The sequence below is a fragment of the Salmo salar genome, chromosome ssa19 (genome assembly GCF_905237065.1).
Source record: "Salmo salar chromosome ssa19, Ssal_v3.1, whole genome shotgun sequence".
Taxonomy (NCBI): domain Eukaryota; kingdom Metazoa; phylum Chordata; class Actinopteri; order Salmoniformes; family Salmonidae; genus Salmo; species Salmo salar.
In genome coordinates, this window is record NC_059460.1 from 76710531 (window position 1) to 76727969 (window position 17439).

Genomic DNA, 17439 nt, shown 5'->3' on the forward strand with positions numbered 1-17439 from the left:
GGTGAAATACCACAGTGTGCAGTCATGTTGCCATGAGAAAAGGGTAGCCAGTGGAGCACAAACAACAATGTAAATACAACCCATATTTATGTTGAGTTTCCCTTTCATACTTCAACTATTATCACATTGTTAAAACACTGTACACTGCCAACAATATAACATTTCAAATTAAATGTACTAATGTTTCCCTTGTTTATTTCCCTTTTGTTATTGTCTATTCTCTATGACAGAGAAAGAGCGAGAGAGAGAAATAAAGAAAGAGAGAACGAGAGAGAGAAAGAGTAATGTTTTCCTACACAGTGCTTCAGATAATACAGCAAAACAACATTTAACATGTCATTGATCAGTACATTAGAGCTATGCTCTAGAATGTTGAAAAGTCTTCTAACCTGATCTGTTGGTGTGTAGTCATTCGACCTCACAGACTCAATTTTGTTCAAGAAGCTGCAAAACACAAAACAAAAGACATAATTATATGACACTGGCCTGGATCTAAGGAACAGCACATATCACTGCCATTACAGTAGAATAGATAAAGATCTGACTCTACACATTTTAACTAAGGAAAAGCACTAAGAAATAGTCATATTTTCTTGTGTCTGTTGCCATGGTGTCTTTAAATCACTCCCATACCGCACGCATAACACACACGCACGCCCACACGCACCCCAGTGTGTTCCTGGATAGATGCAGCATATGGCTGGATATGGCGGCTGGTTTTGGAGCTGGGGCTCTGAGACAGTCAGTGGTTAGGGACAGGAGAAGAGGGAGGGACAGTGAGAACTCTAGAGAAATACACACTACAACATAATGTTTTTCTATCAAACAGACAGTGGATCAGAGGTCTAGCCAAGCACGGAACAATACTTTAATTACATAGCTATATCTGTTCTAACTGCCAAAATAAAGGAAACACTTGAGCAATTGAGGGATACAAAGTCTATTGAAAGCAGGTGCTTCCACACAGGTGTGGTTCCTGAGTCAATTAAGAAATGAACATCCCATCATGCTTAGGGTCATGTATAAAACACACCCATTATTTTGGCTACCATGGCTAGAAGAGATCTCAGGGACTTTGAAAGAGGGGACTCAAAGGAGCTTAGGGGGTTAAAGGGTGTGTGTGTGTCTCAGTCTCCAGATCTCAACCCATTTGAACACTTACGGGAGATTCTGGTGTGGTGCCTGAGACAGCGTTTTCCAGCACCATCAACAAAAACACCAAATTATGGAATAATGGTGTCACATCCCTCCAGTAGAGTTCCAGACACTTGTAGAATCTATGCCAAGGTCCATTGAATCTGTTCTGGCTCGTGGTGGCCCAACGCCCTATTAACACACTTTATGTTGGTGATTCCTTTATTTTGGCAGTTTCATATATATATATATATATATATGACTGTATGTCATGTAAGACATATAACGGAGTCCGCTCTATTCACTGTATTTCTAATCTACTGCATTCTGAACATGTCACTTCACTACATAGCTAAACTCAGCAAAAAAGTAACGTCCTCTCACTGTCAACTGTTTATTTTCAGCAAATTTAACATGTGTAAATATTTGTATGAACATAAGATTCAACAACTGAGACATAAACTGAACAAGTTCCACAGACATGTGATGAATAGAAATTTTATAATGTGTCCCTGAACAAAGGGGGGGGGGGGGTCAAAATCAAAAGTAAGTCAGTCTCTGGTGTGGCCACAAGCTGCATTAAGTACGGCAGTGCATCTCCTCCTCATGGGCTGCACCAGATTTGCCAGTTCTTGCTGTGAGATGCTACCCCACTCTTCCACCAAGGCACCTGCAAGTTCCCGGACATTTCTGGGGGGAATGGCCCTAGCCCTCACCCTCCGATCCAACAGGTCCCAGACGTGCTCAATGGGATTGAGTTCCGGGCTCTTCACTGGCCATGGCAGAACACTGACATTCCTGTCTTGCAGGAAATCACGCACAGAACGAGCAGTGTGGCTGGTGGCATTGTCATGCTGGAGGGTCATGTCAGGATGAGCCTGCAGGAAGGGTACCACATGAGGGAGGGAGATGTCTTCCCTGTAACGCACAGCGTTGAGATTGCCTGCAATGACAACAAGCTCAGTCAGATGATGCTGTGACACACCGCCCTAAACCATGACGGACCCTCCACCTCCAAATCGATCCCGCTCCAGAGTACAGGCCTCGGTGTAACGCTCATTCCTTCGATAATAAATGCGAATCCGACCATCACCCCTGGGGAGACAAAACCGTGACTCGCCAGTGAAGAGCACTTTTTGCAAGTCCTGTCTGGTCCAGTGACGGTGGGTTTGTGCCCATAGGCGACGTTGTTGCCGGTGATGTCTGGTGAGGACCTGCCTTACAACAGGCCTACAAGCCCTCAGTCCAGCCTCTCTCAACCTATTGCGGACAGTCTGAGCACTGATGGAGGGATTGTGCGTTCCTGGTGTAACTCGGGCAGTTGTAGTTGCCATCCTGTACCTGTCCTGCAGGTGTGATGTTCGGATGTACTGATCCTGTGCAGGTGTTGTTACACGTGGTCTGCCACTGCGAGTACGATCAGCTGTCCGTCCTGTCTCCCTGTAGCGCTGTCTTAGCCGTCTCACAGTATAGACATTGGCATTTATTGCAGTCCTCATGCCTCCTTGCGGCACGTTCACGCAGATGAGCAGGGAGCCTGGGAATCTTTCTTTTGGTGTTTTTCAGAGTCAGTAGAAAGGCCTCTTTAGTGTCTTAAGTTTCCATAACTGTGACCTTAATTGCCTACCGTCTGTAAGCTGTTAGTGTCTTAATGACCATTCCACAGGTGCATGTTCATTAATTGTCTATGGTTCATTGAACAAGCATGAGAAACAGTGTTTAAACCCTTTACAATGAAGATCTGTGAAGTTATTTGTAATTACATTTTTATGAAAGACAGGGTCCTGAAAAAGGGAAATTTCTTTTTTTGCTGAGTTTATAACGCTAGGAGATATCGCTATGCTGACTGACTAACACTACTACAGATCTCATCCCCAGGCTGTACCATCCCTCCCCAGCAGAGGGCGTCCCCCTCTTCCTGTTCCATTATTAAAGACAGCAGTTAGTTCCTGCCATAGAGCTTGATCAGACCATCTTGCTCTGGTGTGCACGAGCTGTATGTTCCCTGAGTGTGTGTGTCCCTGCGGTCCCAAACCCCATGCACGCACACATTTGTAACCGCTGAACCAGCAGATACCACCCTAAACATCCCAATTCTATTTTACTATATTCTGCTGTCTTCTATTCTACATTGAGGAGGTAACCACCACAAAAGTCAGTTCTGTAAAGTTTTATTTGAGGTTGTGTTTTAACTTAAGAATTCACTTATAGGAACTGACGGATATATAGGCCTGCGTGTGATTACAATGATCACACGTTGAGCATTAGGGAGGTCCATTATCAAGTCTATTTAACCAGGTCCACTATAAAAGGACTAACCAGGAAGTTACATCAGAATGTATTTAACCAGGTCCATTATAAAGGACTAACCAGGAAGTTACATCAGAATGTATTTAACCAGGTCCATTATAAAGGACTAACCAGGAAGTTACATCAGAATGTATTTAACCAGGTCCATTATAAAGGACTAACCAGGTAGTTACATCAGAATGTATTTAACCAGGTCCATTATAAAGGACTAACCAGGTAGTTACATCAGAATGTATTTAACCAGGTCCATTATAAAGGACTAACCAGGTAGTTACATCAGAATGTATTTAACCAGGTCCATTATAAAGGCCAAACCAGGTAGTTACATCAGAATGTATTTAACCAGGTCCATTATAAAGGACTAACCAGGTAGTTACATCAGAATGTATTTAACCAGGTAGTTACATCAGAATGTATTTAACCAGGTCCATTATAAAGGACTAACCAGGTAGTTACATCAGAATGTATTTAACCAGGTCCATTATAAAGGACTAACCAGGTAGTTACATCAGAATGTATTTAACCAGGTCCATTATAAAGGACTAACCAGGAAGTTACATCAGAATGTATTTAACCAGGTCCATTATAAAGGACTAACCAGGTAGTTACATCAGAATGTATTTAACCAGGTCCATTATAAAGGACTAACCAGGTAGTTACATCAGAATGTATTTAACCAGGTCCATTATAAAGGACTAACCAGGTAGTTACATCAGAATGTATTTAACCAGGTCCATTATAAAGGACTAACCAGGTAGTTACATCAGAATGTATTTAACCAGGTAGTTACATCAGAATGTATTTAACCAGGTCCATTATAAAGGACTAACCAGGTAGTTACATCAGAATGTATTTAACCAGGTCCATTATAAAGGACTAACCAGGTAGTTACATCAGAATGTATTTAACCATAGTTACATCAGAATGTATTAACCAGGTCCATTATAAAGGACTAACCAGGTAGTTACATCAGAATGTATTTAACCAGGTCCATTATAAAGGACTAACCAGGTAGTTACATCAGAATGTATTTAACCAGGTCCATTATAAAGGACTAACCAGGTAGTTACATCAGAATGTATTTAACCAGGTAGTTACATCAGAATGTATTTAACCAGGTCCATTATAAAGGACTAACCAGGAAGTTACATCAGAATGTATTTAACCAGGTCCATTATAAAGGACTAACCAGGTAGTTACATCAGAATGTATTTAACCAGGTCCACGTTTAAAGTGTACATGACACTGCAACAAAATTTCCCCATGGGGGCAATAAAGTCAGTAAGTAAGTACCTACTGGTGCTAGTTTGAATTAGTCCCATAAAAAAAACAGAATATAAGGTTGTTACTGTGTTATTGCCTTCATAGACATTCTGATGTAACTTCCTGGTTAGTCCTTTATAATGGACCTGGTTAAATACATTCTGATGTAACTACCTGGTTAGTCCTTTATAATGGACCTGGTTAAATACATTCTGATGTAACTACCTGGTTAGTCCTTTATAATGGACCTGGTTAAATACATTCTGATGTAACTACCTGGTTAGTCCTTTAAAATGGACCTGGTTAAATACATTCTGATGTAACTACCTGGTTAGTCCTTTATAATGGACCTGGTTAAATACATTCTGATGTAACTACCTGGTTAGTCCTTTATAATGGACCTGGTTAAATACATTCTGATGTAACTACCTGGTTAGTCCTTTAAAATGGACCTGGTTAAATACATTCTGATGTAACTACCTGGTTAGTCCTTTATAATGGACCTGGTTAAATACATTCTGATGTAACTACCTGGTTAGTCCTTTATAATGGACCTGGTTAAATACATTCTGATGTAACTACCTGCTTAGTCCTTTATAATGGACCTGGTTAAATACATTCTGATGTAACTACCTGGTTAGTCCTTTATAATGGACCTGGTTAAATACATTCTGATGTAACTACCTGGTTAGTCCTTTATAATGGACCAGTTGGTACAAGGCAGTTACCAATGGAATTATTTAGTAAGAACCATAGTTAATAAGATGTTACCAACCCTCTTATACAAGTTACACAGAAACCCCAAAACAAAAAAGTATCCTGTAGAGTTTGGGCCTGTAAACACTACCAAACACAGCCACGTTTCATAATTCACTCTCCCTGACTGAGTGACCCCCATCCCTTGCTACTAACACTCAGCTCTTAAATGCAAGGTTGAACTGTTACTCCACTAAACACAGGCCAGTGCTGCCCTGTTTTAATTTGACCCATGGACTTGTCCACAGCCTAAATCTACTGGCTGGTGCCATTAATTGGTCGAATGGAAAGATGGGATCAATAGTTTCCACATTTTGAGTGTCTGTGGTGGTCAGTGTGGAAATCGGGTCACTCAACAAAATGATCACTCACGATACAACACACAGAGAATGGCTTTACCAGAAGAACCAGACGCTTTCAAAATAGCAGGGAAAGAAATATGGATGATTGGGAAGGCTTATACTGTAGTCTCTCCTAATGACTGCTAAAATTACAAAGAAGAGAATGGAAACATTTTAGACCACAAGTTATGACCTAAAGGCACATCTGTAAGCTTGATGGAGTATGAAGCCATTTCACAATAGGATGCTGTATACATAACACACACACTTTGTAACACCAAAGCAGGGCACTAAAATACACTGAAAAATATAAAACGCAACATGAAGTGTTGGTCCCATGTTTCATGAGCTGAAATAAAAGACCCCAGAAATTCTCCATATGCACAAAAAGCTGATTTCTCTCAAATTCTGTTAGTGAGCATTTCTCCTTGGCCAAGACAATCCATCCACCTGACAGCTGTGGCATATCAGCATGATCATTACACAGATGCACCTTGTGCTGGGGGCAATAAAAGGTAATTCTAAAATGTGCAGTTTTGTCACACAAGACAATGTTATAGATGTTTAAAGTTTGGAAGGAGCATGCAATTGACATGCTGACTGCTGGAATTGATGTTAAGAGTGTTCTTAGCACTACAACTACATTGACGTTAGGAGTGTTCCTAGTACTACATTGACGTTAGGAGTGTTCTTAGTACTACATTGATGTTAGGAGTGTTCTTAGTACTACATTGATGTTAGGGAGTGTTCTTAGTACTACATTGATGTTAGGGAGTGTTCTTAGGACTACATTGATGTTAGGAGTGTTCCTACTACTACTACTACTACATTGATGTTAGGACTGTTCTTAGTACTACTACTACTACATTGATGTTAGGAGTGTTCTTAGTACTACTACTACATTGATGTTAGGACTGTTCTTAGTACTACTACTACTACTACATTGATGTTAGGACTGTTCTTAGTACTACTACTACTACATTGATGTTAGGACTGTTCTTAGTACTACTACTACTACATTGATGTTAGGACTGTTCTTAGTACTACTACTACTACATTGATGTTAGGACTGTTCTTAGTACTACTACATTGATGTTAGGAGTGTTCTTAGTACTACTACTACTACATTGATGTTAGGAGTGTTCTTAGTACTACTACTACTACATTGATGTTAGGAGTGTTCTTACTACTACTACTACTACATTGATGTTAGGAGTGTTCTTACTACTACTACATTGATGTTAGGAGTGTTCTTACTACTACTACATTGATGTTAGGAGTGTTCTTACTACTACTACATTGATGTTAGGAGTGTTCTTACTACTACTACATTGATGTTAGGAGTGTTCTTACTACTACTACTACTACTACTACTACTACAACTACATTGACGTTAGGAGTGTTCTTAGTACTACTACATTGACGTTAGGAGCGTTCTTAGTACTACTACTACATTGACGTTAGGGAGTGTTCTTAGTACTACTACTACATTAACGTTAGGGAGTGTTCTTAGTACTACTACTACTACATTGACGTTAGGGAGTGTTCTTAGTACTACTACTACTACTACATTGACGTTAGGGAGTGTTCTTAGTACTACTACTACATTGACGTTAGGGAGTGTTCTTAGTACTACTACTACTACTACTACAACTACATTGACGTTAGGAGCGTTCTTAGTACTACTACATTGACGTTAGGAGCGTTCTTAGTACTACTACTACATTGATGTTAGGAGTGTTCTTAGTACTACTACTACATTGATGTTAGGAGTGTTCTTAGTACTACTACTACATTGACGTTAGGGAGTGTTCTTAGTACTACTACTACATTAACGTTAGGGAGTGTTCTTAGTACTACTACTACTACATTGACGTTAGGGAGTGTTCTTAGTACTACTACTACTACATTGACGTTAGGGAGTGTTCTTAGTACTACTACATTGACGTTAGGGAGTGTTCTTAGTACTACTACATTGACGTTAGGGAGTGTTCTTAGTACCACATTGACATTAGGGAGTGTTCTTAGTACTACATTGATGTTAGCAGTGTTCTTAGTGCTACATTGATGTTAGGAGTGTTCTTAGTGCTACATTGATGTTAGGAGTGTTCTTAGTACTACTACTGGAGTCTGCTACTAGCACAGTCAGTGTAGTCAGCTCAACTATCCCCATTGAGACCGTGTCTGTGCCTCGACCTAGGTTGGGCAAAACTAAACACTTCAAAGGCAGTTATAGTCAATGAACTAATCACTGATCATAATCTTGATGTGATTGGCCTGACTGAAACATGGCTTAAGCCTGATGAATTTACTGTCTTAAATGTGGCCTCACCTCCTGGTTACACTAGTGCATCCCGCAAAGGCGGAGGTGTTGCTAACATTTACGATAGCAAATTTCAATTTACAAAAGAACTACGTTTTCCTCTTTTGAGCTTCTAGTCATAAAATCTATGCAGCCAACTCAATCACTTTTTATAGCTACTGTTTACAGGCCTCCTGGGCCATATACAGCGTTCCTCACTGAATTCCTATCGGACATTGTAGTCACAGCAGATAATATGCACATTTTTGGTGACTTTAATATTCACATGGGAAAGTCCACAGACCCACTCCAAAAGGCTTTCGGAGCCATCATCGACTCAGTGGGTTTTGTCCAACATGTCTCTGGACCTACTCACTGCCACAGTCATACTCTGGACCTAGTTTTGTCCCGTGGAATAAATGTTGTGGATCTTAATGTTTTTCTTCATAATCCTGGACTATCGGACCACCATTTTATTACGTTTGCAATCGCAACAAATAATCTGCTCAGACCCCAACCAAGGAGCATCAAAAGTCGTGCTATAAATTCTCAGACAACCCAAACATTCCTTGATGCCCTTCCAGACTCCCTCTGCCTACCCAAGGACATCAGAGGACAAAAATCAGTTAACCACCTAACTGAGGAACTTAATTTAACCTTTCGCAATACCCTAGATGCAGTTGCACCCCTAAAAACTAAAAACATTTGTCATAAGAAACTAGCTCCCTGGTATACAGAAAATACACGAGCTCTGAAGCAAGCTTCCAGAAAATTGGAAGGGAAATGGCGCCACACCAAACTGGAAGTCTTCAGACTAGCTTGGAAAGACAGTACCGTGCAGTATCGAAGATCCCTCACTGCTGCTCGATCATCCTATTTTTCTAACTTAATTGAGGAAAATAAGAACAATCCAAAATGTATTTTTGATACTGTTGCAAAGCTAACTAAAAGCAGCATTCCCCAAGAGAGGATGGCTTTCACTTCAGCAGTGATAAATTCATGAACTTCTTTGAGGAAAAGATCATGATCATTAGAAAGCAAATTACGGACTCCTCTTTAAATCTGCGTATTCCTCCAAAGCTCCGTCGTCCTGAGTCTGCACAACTCTGCCAGGACCTAGGATCAAGGGAGACACTAAAGTGTTTTAGTACTATATCTCTTGACACAATGATGAAAATAATAATGGCCTCTAAACCTTCAAGCTGCATACTGGACCCTATTCCAACTAAACTACTGAAAGAGCTGCTTCCTGTGCTTGGCCCTCCTATGTTGAACATAATAAACGTCTCTCTATCCACCAGATGTGTACCAAACTCACTAAAAGTGGCAGTAATAAAGCCTCTCTTGAAAAAGCCAAACCTTGACCCAGAAAATATAAAAAAAACTAATCGGCCAATATCGAATCTTCCATTCCTCTCAAACATTTTTGAAAAAGCTGTTGCGCAGCAACTCACTGCCTTCATGAAGACAAACAATGTATACGAAACGCTTCAGTCTGGTTTTAGACCCCATCACAGCACTGAGACTGCACTTGTGAAGGTGGTAAATAACCTTTTAATGATGTCAGACCGAGGCTCTGCATCTGTCCTCGTGCTCCTAGATCTTAGTGCTGCTTTTGATACCATCGATCACCACATTCTTTTGGAGAGATTGGAAACACAAATTGGTCTACACGGACAAGTTCTGGCCTGGTTTAGATCTTATCTGTCAGAAAGATATCAGTTTGTCTCTGTGAATGGTTTGTCCTCTGACAAATCAACTGTAAATTTCGGTGTTCCTCAAGGTTCCGTTTTAGGACCACTATTGTTTTCACTATATATTTTACCTCTTGGGGATGTCATTCGAAAACATAATGTTAAATTTCACTGCTATGCGGATGACACACAGCTGTACATTTCAATGAAACATGGTGAAGCCCCAAAATTGCCCTCGCTAGAAACCTGTGTTTCAGACATAAGGAAGTGTATGGCTGCAACCTTTCTACTTTTAAACCCGGACCAAACAGAGATGCTTGTTCTAGGTCCCAAGAAACAAAGAGATCTTCTGTTGAATCTGACAATTAATCTTGATGGTTCTACAGTCGTCTCAAATAAAACTGTGAAGGACCTCGGCGTTACTCTGGACCCTGATCTCTCTTTTGAAGAACATATCAAGACTGTTTCAAGGGCAGCTTTTTTCCATCTACGTAACATTGCAAAAATCTGAAACTTTCTGTACACAAATGATGCAGAAAAATTAATCCATGCTTTTGTTACTTCTAGGTTGGACTACTGCAATGCTCTACTTTTCGGCTACCCGGATAAAGCACTAAATAAACTTCAGTTAGTGCTAAATACGGCTGCTAGAATCCTGACTAGAACCCCAAAAAATTGATCATATTATTCCAGTGTTAGCCTCCCTACACTGGCTTCCTGTTAAGGCAAGGGCTGATTTCAAGGTTTTACTGCTAACCTACAAAGCATTACATGGGCTTGCTCCTACCTATCTTTCCGATTTGGTCCTGCCGTACATACCTACACGTATGCTACGGTCACAAGACGCAGGCCTCCTAATTGTCCCTAGAATTTCTAAGCAAACAGCTGGAGACAGGGCTTTCTCCTATAGAGCTCAATTTTTATGGAATAGTCTGCCTACCCATGTGAGAGATGCAGACTCGGTCTCAACCTTTAAGTCTTTTACTGAAGACTCATCTCTTCAGTGGGTCCTTTGATTGAGTGTAGTCTGGCCCAGGAGTGTGAAGGTGAACGGAAAGGCTCTGGAGCAACGAACCGCCCTTGCTTTCTCTGCCTGGCCGGTTCCCCTCTCTCCACTGGGATTCTCTGCCTCTAACCCTATTACAGGGGCTGAGTCACTGGCTTATTGGTGTTCTTCCATGCCGTCCCTAGGAGGGGTGCGTCACTTGAGTGGGTTGAGTCACTGACGTGGTCTTCCTGTCTGGGTTGGCGCCCCCCCTTGGGTTGTGCCGTGGCGGAGATCTTTGTGGGCTATACTCGGCCTTGTCTCAGGATGGTAAGTTGGTGGTTGAAGATATCCCTCTAGTGGTGTGGGGGCTGTGCTTTGGCAAAGTGGGTGTGGTTATATCCTTCCTGTTTGGCCCTGTCCGGGGGTATCATCGGATGGGGCCACAGTGTCTCCTGACCCCTCCTGTCTCAGCCTCCAGTATTTATGCTGCAGTAGTTTATGTGTGAGGGGGCTAGGGTCAGTCTGTTATATTTGGAGTATTTCTCCTGTCTTATCCTGTGTCCTGTGTGAATTTAAGTACCGTCATTTCCGGACTATTGAGCGCACCTGAATATAAGACGTACCCACTGAATTTTAAAAATAATATTATTTTGAACATAAATAAGCCGCACGTCTATAAGCCGCAGGTTCCTACCGGTACATTGAAACAAATGAACTTTACACAGGCTTTAACGAAACACGGCTTGTAACAAAAATAATAGGCTTTAACGAAACACGGCTTGTAACAAAAAATAAAAACATTTGCAGTAAGCTTTAGTTGCCTTTTTGCACTGAGTCAATTCCTCACGCTGCTGTTTCCGACGTCTTATCATCGACTCATTAAGACGAAGCTCCCGTGCAGCAGCTCTATTTCCTTTTCCAACAGCCAGATCAATCGCCTTCAACTTGAAAGCTGCATCATATGCATTTCTCCGTGTCTTTGCCATGATGAGGGTGACAAAATGACTACCGTATTCAGAATGATGGGAAGTTTGAGAGCGCTCGATTTAAATCTAAACAGTAAACAAAAAAGTTGTTTGACCTTAACCCGTTCGGCAATTTCATTGGTCTAATGAAAGCTTCATGCCGCCACAAAACTGAGCACTGTCACAGAATGTGGGGTTTTTTGGAGAAAAAAAATTGAAAGCGGGACAAATCCATATTAGCCGCGTCATTGTTTAAGCCGCGAGGTTCAAAGCGTGGGAAAAAAGTTGCGGCTTATAGTCCGGAAATTACGGTATGCTCTCTCTAATTCTCTCTTTCTTTCTTTCTCTCTCTCGGAGGACCTGAGCCCTAGGACCATGCCTCAGGACTACCTGACATGATGACTCCTTGCTGTCCCCAGTCCACCTGGCCGTGCTGCTGCTCCAGTTTCAACTGTTCTGCCTGCGGCTATGGATCCCTGACCTGTTCACCGGACGTGCTACCTGTCCCAGACCTGCTGTTTTCAACTCTCTAGAGACAGGAGGAGCGGTAGAGATACTCTCAATGATCGGCTATGAAAAGCCAACTGACATTTACTCTTGAGGTGCTGACTTGTTGCATCCTCGACAACTGTGACTATTATTATTTGACCATGCTGGTCATTTATGAACATTTGAACATCTTGGCCATGTTCTGTTATAATCTCCACCCAGCACAGCCAGAAGAGGACTGGCCACCCCTCATAGCCTGGTTCCTCTCTAGGTTTCTTCCTGGGTTTTGGCCTTTCTAGGGAGTTTTTCCTAGCCACCGTGCTTCTACACCTGCATTGCTTGCCGTTTGGGGTTTTAGGCTGGGTTTCTGTACAGCACTTTGCGATATCAGCTGATGTAAGAAGGGCTATATAAATACATTTGATTTGATACTAAATTGATGTTAGGAGTGTTCTTAGTACTACTACTACTACATTGATGTTAGGAGTGTTCTTAGTACTACTACTACTACATTGATGTTAGGAGTGTTCTTAGTACTACTACTACATTGATGTTAGGGAGTGTTCTTAGTACTACATTGATGTTAGGGAGTGTTCTTAGTACTACATTGATGTTAGGGAGTGTTCTTAGTACTACATTGATGTTAGGAGTGTTCTTAGTACTACATTGATGTTAGGAGTGTTCTTAGTACTACATTGATGTTAGGAGTGTTCTTAGTACTACTACTACTACTACATTGATGTTAGGAGTGTTCTTAGTACTGCTACTACATTGGTGTTAGGGAGTGTTCTTAGTACTACTAGATTGATGTTAGGAGTGCTGTAAATACTACTAGAGCCTATGATAGGAGCTCTTCTTCTGCCTGACAATGGAGAGAGTTTTTATGAGGAAAGACAGGGCCATTTTGCATCCTGACAGATACATTAAACAGATTAAGACTTGCACCAGTGTTTCTGCTGCACTTATTTTGCTGTGGTGCCGCGCTACAGCAAAATCATTGCCGCCACGGCCAAAAAATATGGAACATGAAAAAAAATATTAATTCGGAGGCGCACTTCTAAGATGCTATAACATTTCCATTTTCACTGCAAAGAAAACAAGTAATAAATAGAAAAATCAGACACCACCATAGTAGATTTATTTATCTAGTCAGCTTGTTCATGTATGTTCTATGCTAGAGAAATATTCCTTGAGGCACATTCAATTTACGAGTGCCACAGAGAGGAAACCATGCATTCTGACAAGCAGTCAATGCAATCGTGGTGAAAACAGCTATTTTAATGGCCTTTGTTAAACAGAGGGGGATCCCAGCTTTCCATTCCTGCTTTATTTATTTCTTAACTCTTAAATATGCGAGAACCGCACCATTTTAAATCTGGAGTTTATAGCAGCATCATTGTTAAGCAGGTTACTGCTCTGCAGCAATTGGATGTGAGCGCATAAATGTACCAGGGGTTAAATGTAACACAGGTCAATTGTAGGGTAACTTGGGGTAAAACTCCACCCTACCTCAAAATATATTGTTTTTGAGTGACTTAAATTGTGATGAGACAAGACAACATTTTTAGTTGAGCAAAAGTAGTGGCAACCAGGGACAGCTGGGAGAAAAAAAGGTGACATGAAGTGGTTTCAGTGAGTACTGAAGTTACCCTAACAGACAGACACAGTGAATATAATGTAGGCCTATGTAAAAAATGTTGGGAGATAAAATGTATCACTAGGATGCTAACTAGGTTAAAGATCACATTTGGGATCTGGCTAATAATTAGCCCAATAGAGTAAATGCAGATAGGAAACTCCTTGCTTCAGCCTACATATTTTTAGCCACTATGCTGCATCAGTTGGGCTTCAGCTGATAATGTTTATTGCTAGTACTATGCGGACCATGCGGACCATGCATATGTTACAAATAAACTCAGCAAAAAAAAGAAACGTCCTCTCACTGTCAACTGCGTTTATTTTCAGGAAACTTAACATGTGTATAAATTTGTATTTACATTTGTACATAACAACATTCAACAACAGACATAAACTAAACAAGTTCCACAGACATGTGACGAACAGAAATTAAATACTGTGTCCCTGAACAAAGGGGAAGGGGGGTCAAAATCAAAAGTAACAGTCAGTATCTGGTGTGGCCACCAGCTGCATTAAGTACTGCACCAGATTTGCCAGTTCTTGCTGTGAGATGTTACCCCACTCTTCCACCAAGGCACCTGCAAGTTCCCGAACATTTCTGGAGGGAATGGCCCTAGCCCTCACCCTCCGATCCAACAGGTCCCAGACGTGCTCAATGGGATTGAGATCTGGGCTCTTCGCTGTCCATGGCAGAACACTGACATTCCTGTCTTGCAGGAAATCACGCACAGACTGAGCAGTATGGCTGGTGGCATTGTCATGCTGGAGGGTCATGTCAGGATGAGCCTGCAGGAAGGGTACCACATGAGGGAGGAGGACGTCTTTCCTGTAACGCACAGCGTTGAGATTGCCTGCAATGACAACAAGCTCAGTCAGATGATGCTGTGACACACTGCCCCAGACCATGACGGACCCTCCACCTCCAAATCGATCCTGCTCCAGAGTACAGGCCTCGGTATAACGCAAACCGCGACTCGTCAGTGAAGAGCACTTTTTGCCAGTCCTGTCTGGTCCAGCAACGGTGGGTTTGTGCCCATAGGTGACGTTGTTGCCGGTGATGTCTGGTGAGGACCTGCCTTACAACAGGCCTACAAGCCCTCAGTCCAGCCTCTCAGCCTATTGCGGACAGTCTGAGCACTGATGGAGGGATTGTGCGTTCCTGATGTAACTCGGGCAGTTGTTGTTGCCATCCTGTATCTGTCCCGCAGGTGTGATGTTCGGATGTACCGATCCTGTGCAGGTGTTGTTACACGTGGTCCGCCACTGCGAGGACAATCAGCTGTCTGTCCTGTCTCCCTGTAGCGCTGTCTTAGTCGTCTCACAGTACGAACATTGCAATTTATTGCCCTGGCCACATCTGCAGTCCTCATGCCTCCTTGAACCATGCCTAAGGCACGTTCATGCAGATGAGCAGGGACCCTGGGCATCTTTCTTTTGGTGTTTCTCAGAGTCAGTAGAAAAGCCTCTTTAGTGTCCTAAGTTTTCATAACTGTGACCTTAATTGCCTACCTCTGTAAGCTGTTAGTGTCTTAACGACTGTTCCACAGGTGCATGTTCATTAATTGTTTATGGTTCATTGAACAAGCATGGGAAACAGTGTTTAAACCCTTTACAATGAGGAGCTGTGAAGTTATTTGGATTTTTACGAATTATCTTTGAAAGACAGGGTCCTGAAAAAGGGAAGTTTCTTTTCTTGCTGAGTTTACATTTACCAATATGTTATTGGGCTCATTTCTGGAGGTGGAAATTATATTTTATATGTCAGCATAATTTTCTTTTCATTTATTTTGGAGTAGAATGTCATTTTAAAAGTCACCAGAACTGAGCTTCTCAGTTCTTCCACATAATAAACAAAATCCAGGGGGGGAACCCCACTCCCAGAACAACCCCCCCATTGCTACACATTTTTCCAGAGGAAACACTTACGTGCAAATACACCCCCCACCACACACACAGAGACAGACCCAGCTGCAGGGGAGCTGGTGCTAAAAATAACCCTGGGAATGGATCTTCAGATTATACAAGCCAGGAGCAGGCGTATAAACACACACACACACACACTGTACCTGGGAGGGGGGACAGCTAAGCACATACACTCAGCAGGACCTAGCAGTGTGACACACACACACACACACACACACACACACACACACACACACACACACACACACACACACGAGTAGATTTATGTGCAAACTTTTGAGGAACTGCTCACGACGAGAGAGGTCTGTCTAAACGTCTACAGCTGTTCCAATCGTTAACTTCCCTAAGTAAAACGGGGACAAATATATAATAGCAGAGCTCTGATAGGATGTTTTATTCCTCCAAAAGGAACGGGGCCAAGCCAATGCAGCTTCTTGACTCTATACTGACTGAACTGAGCAGACGGGGTAAGGCTCCATTTGTGTTATTCCTCTAGTGGCCTCTGGGTGGCGCCCCCTCTGATGGGTGAAGCGAGAACACCTCCTTTGGTGACCGACTGTGACTGCATTGGGCTGCAGCTGGGTTGCTATGGCAACCCCTGTCAGCGGGGTCGATAGAGAGCGCTCCTCCTCTTCCTTAGCTGGCTTACGCTCGCTCGCTCACACGCACGCGCACATACACACAATTTACAGAGATGTGTGTATGTGCCTAGGCCTCTTCCCATAACAGCTGGATCTAACTGACTGACGAGGGAAGTCACAACAGCTGGATCTAACTGACTGACGAGGGAAGTCACAACAGCTGGATCTAACTGACTGGGGAGAGAAGTCACAACAGCTGGATCTAACTGACTGGGAAGAGAAGTCACAACAGCTGGATCTAACTGACTGGGAAGAGAAGTCACAACAGCTGGATCTAACTGACTGGGAAGAGAAGTCACAACAGCTGGATCTAACTGACTGGGAAGAGAAGTCACAACAGCTGGATCTAACTGACTGGGAAGAGAAGTCACAACAGCTGGATCTAACTGACTGGGGAGAGAAGTCACAACAGCTGGATCTAACTGACTGGGAAGAGAAGTCACAACAGCTGGATCTAACTGACTGGGAAGAGAAGTCACAACAGCTGGATCTAACTGACTGGGGAGAGAAGTCACAACAGCTGGATCTAACTGACTGGGGAGAGAAGTCACAACAGCTGGATCTAACTGACTGGGAAGAGAAGTCACAACAGCTGGATCTAACTGACTGGGAAGAGAAGTCACAACAGCTGGATCTAACTGACTGACGAGAGAAGTCACAACAGCTGGATCTAACTGACTGACGAGAGAAGTCACAACAGCTGGATCTAACTGACTGACGAGAGAAGTCACAACAGCTGGATCTAACTGACTGGGGAGAGAAGTCACAACAGCTGGATCTAACTGACTGGGAAGAGAAGTCACAACAGCTGGATCTAACTGACTGGGAAGAGAAGTCACAACAGCTGGATCTAACTGACTGGGAAGAGAAGTCACAACAGCTGGATCTAACTGACTGGGGAGAGAAGTCACAACAGCTGGATCTAACTGACTGGGAAGAGAAGTCACAACAGCTGGATCTAACTGACTGGCGAGAGAAGTCACAACAGCTGGATC

At 42.5% G+C, this 17439-nt stretch overlaps 1 protein-coding gene across 4 annotated transcripts in view; it reads right to left on the reverse strand.

Moving 5' to 3' along the window:
- The window catches only part of LOC106579638 (guanine nucleotide-binding protein G(olf) subunit alpha), a 68982-nt gene that overhangs the window by 7341 nt on the left and 44202 nt on the right, over nucleotides 1-17439 (reverse strand). For all 4 annotated transcript variants that reach the window (XM_014159739.2, XM_014159740.2, XM_014159741.2 and 1 more), the window contains exon 6: nucleotides 390-444. In XM_014159739.2, coding sequence (XP_014015214.1) covers nucleotides 390-444 — 55 coding nt within the window. The remainder of the gene's footprint in view (nucleotides 1-389; nucleotides 445-17439) is intronic.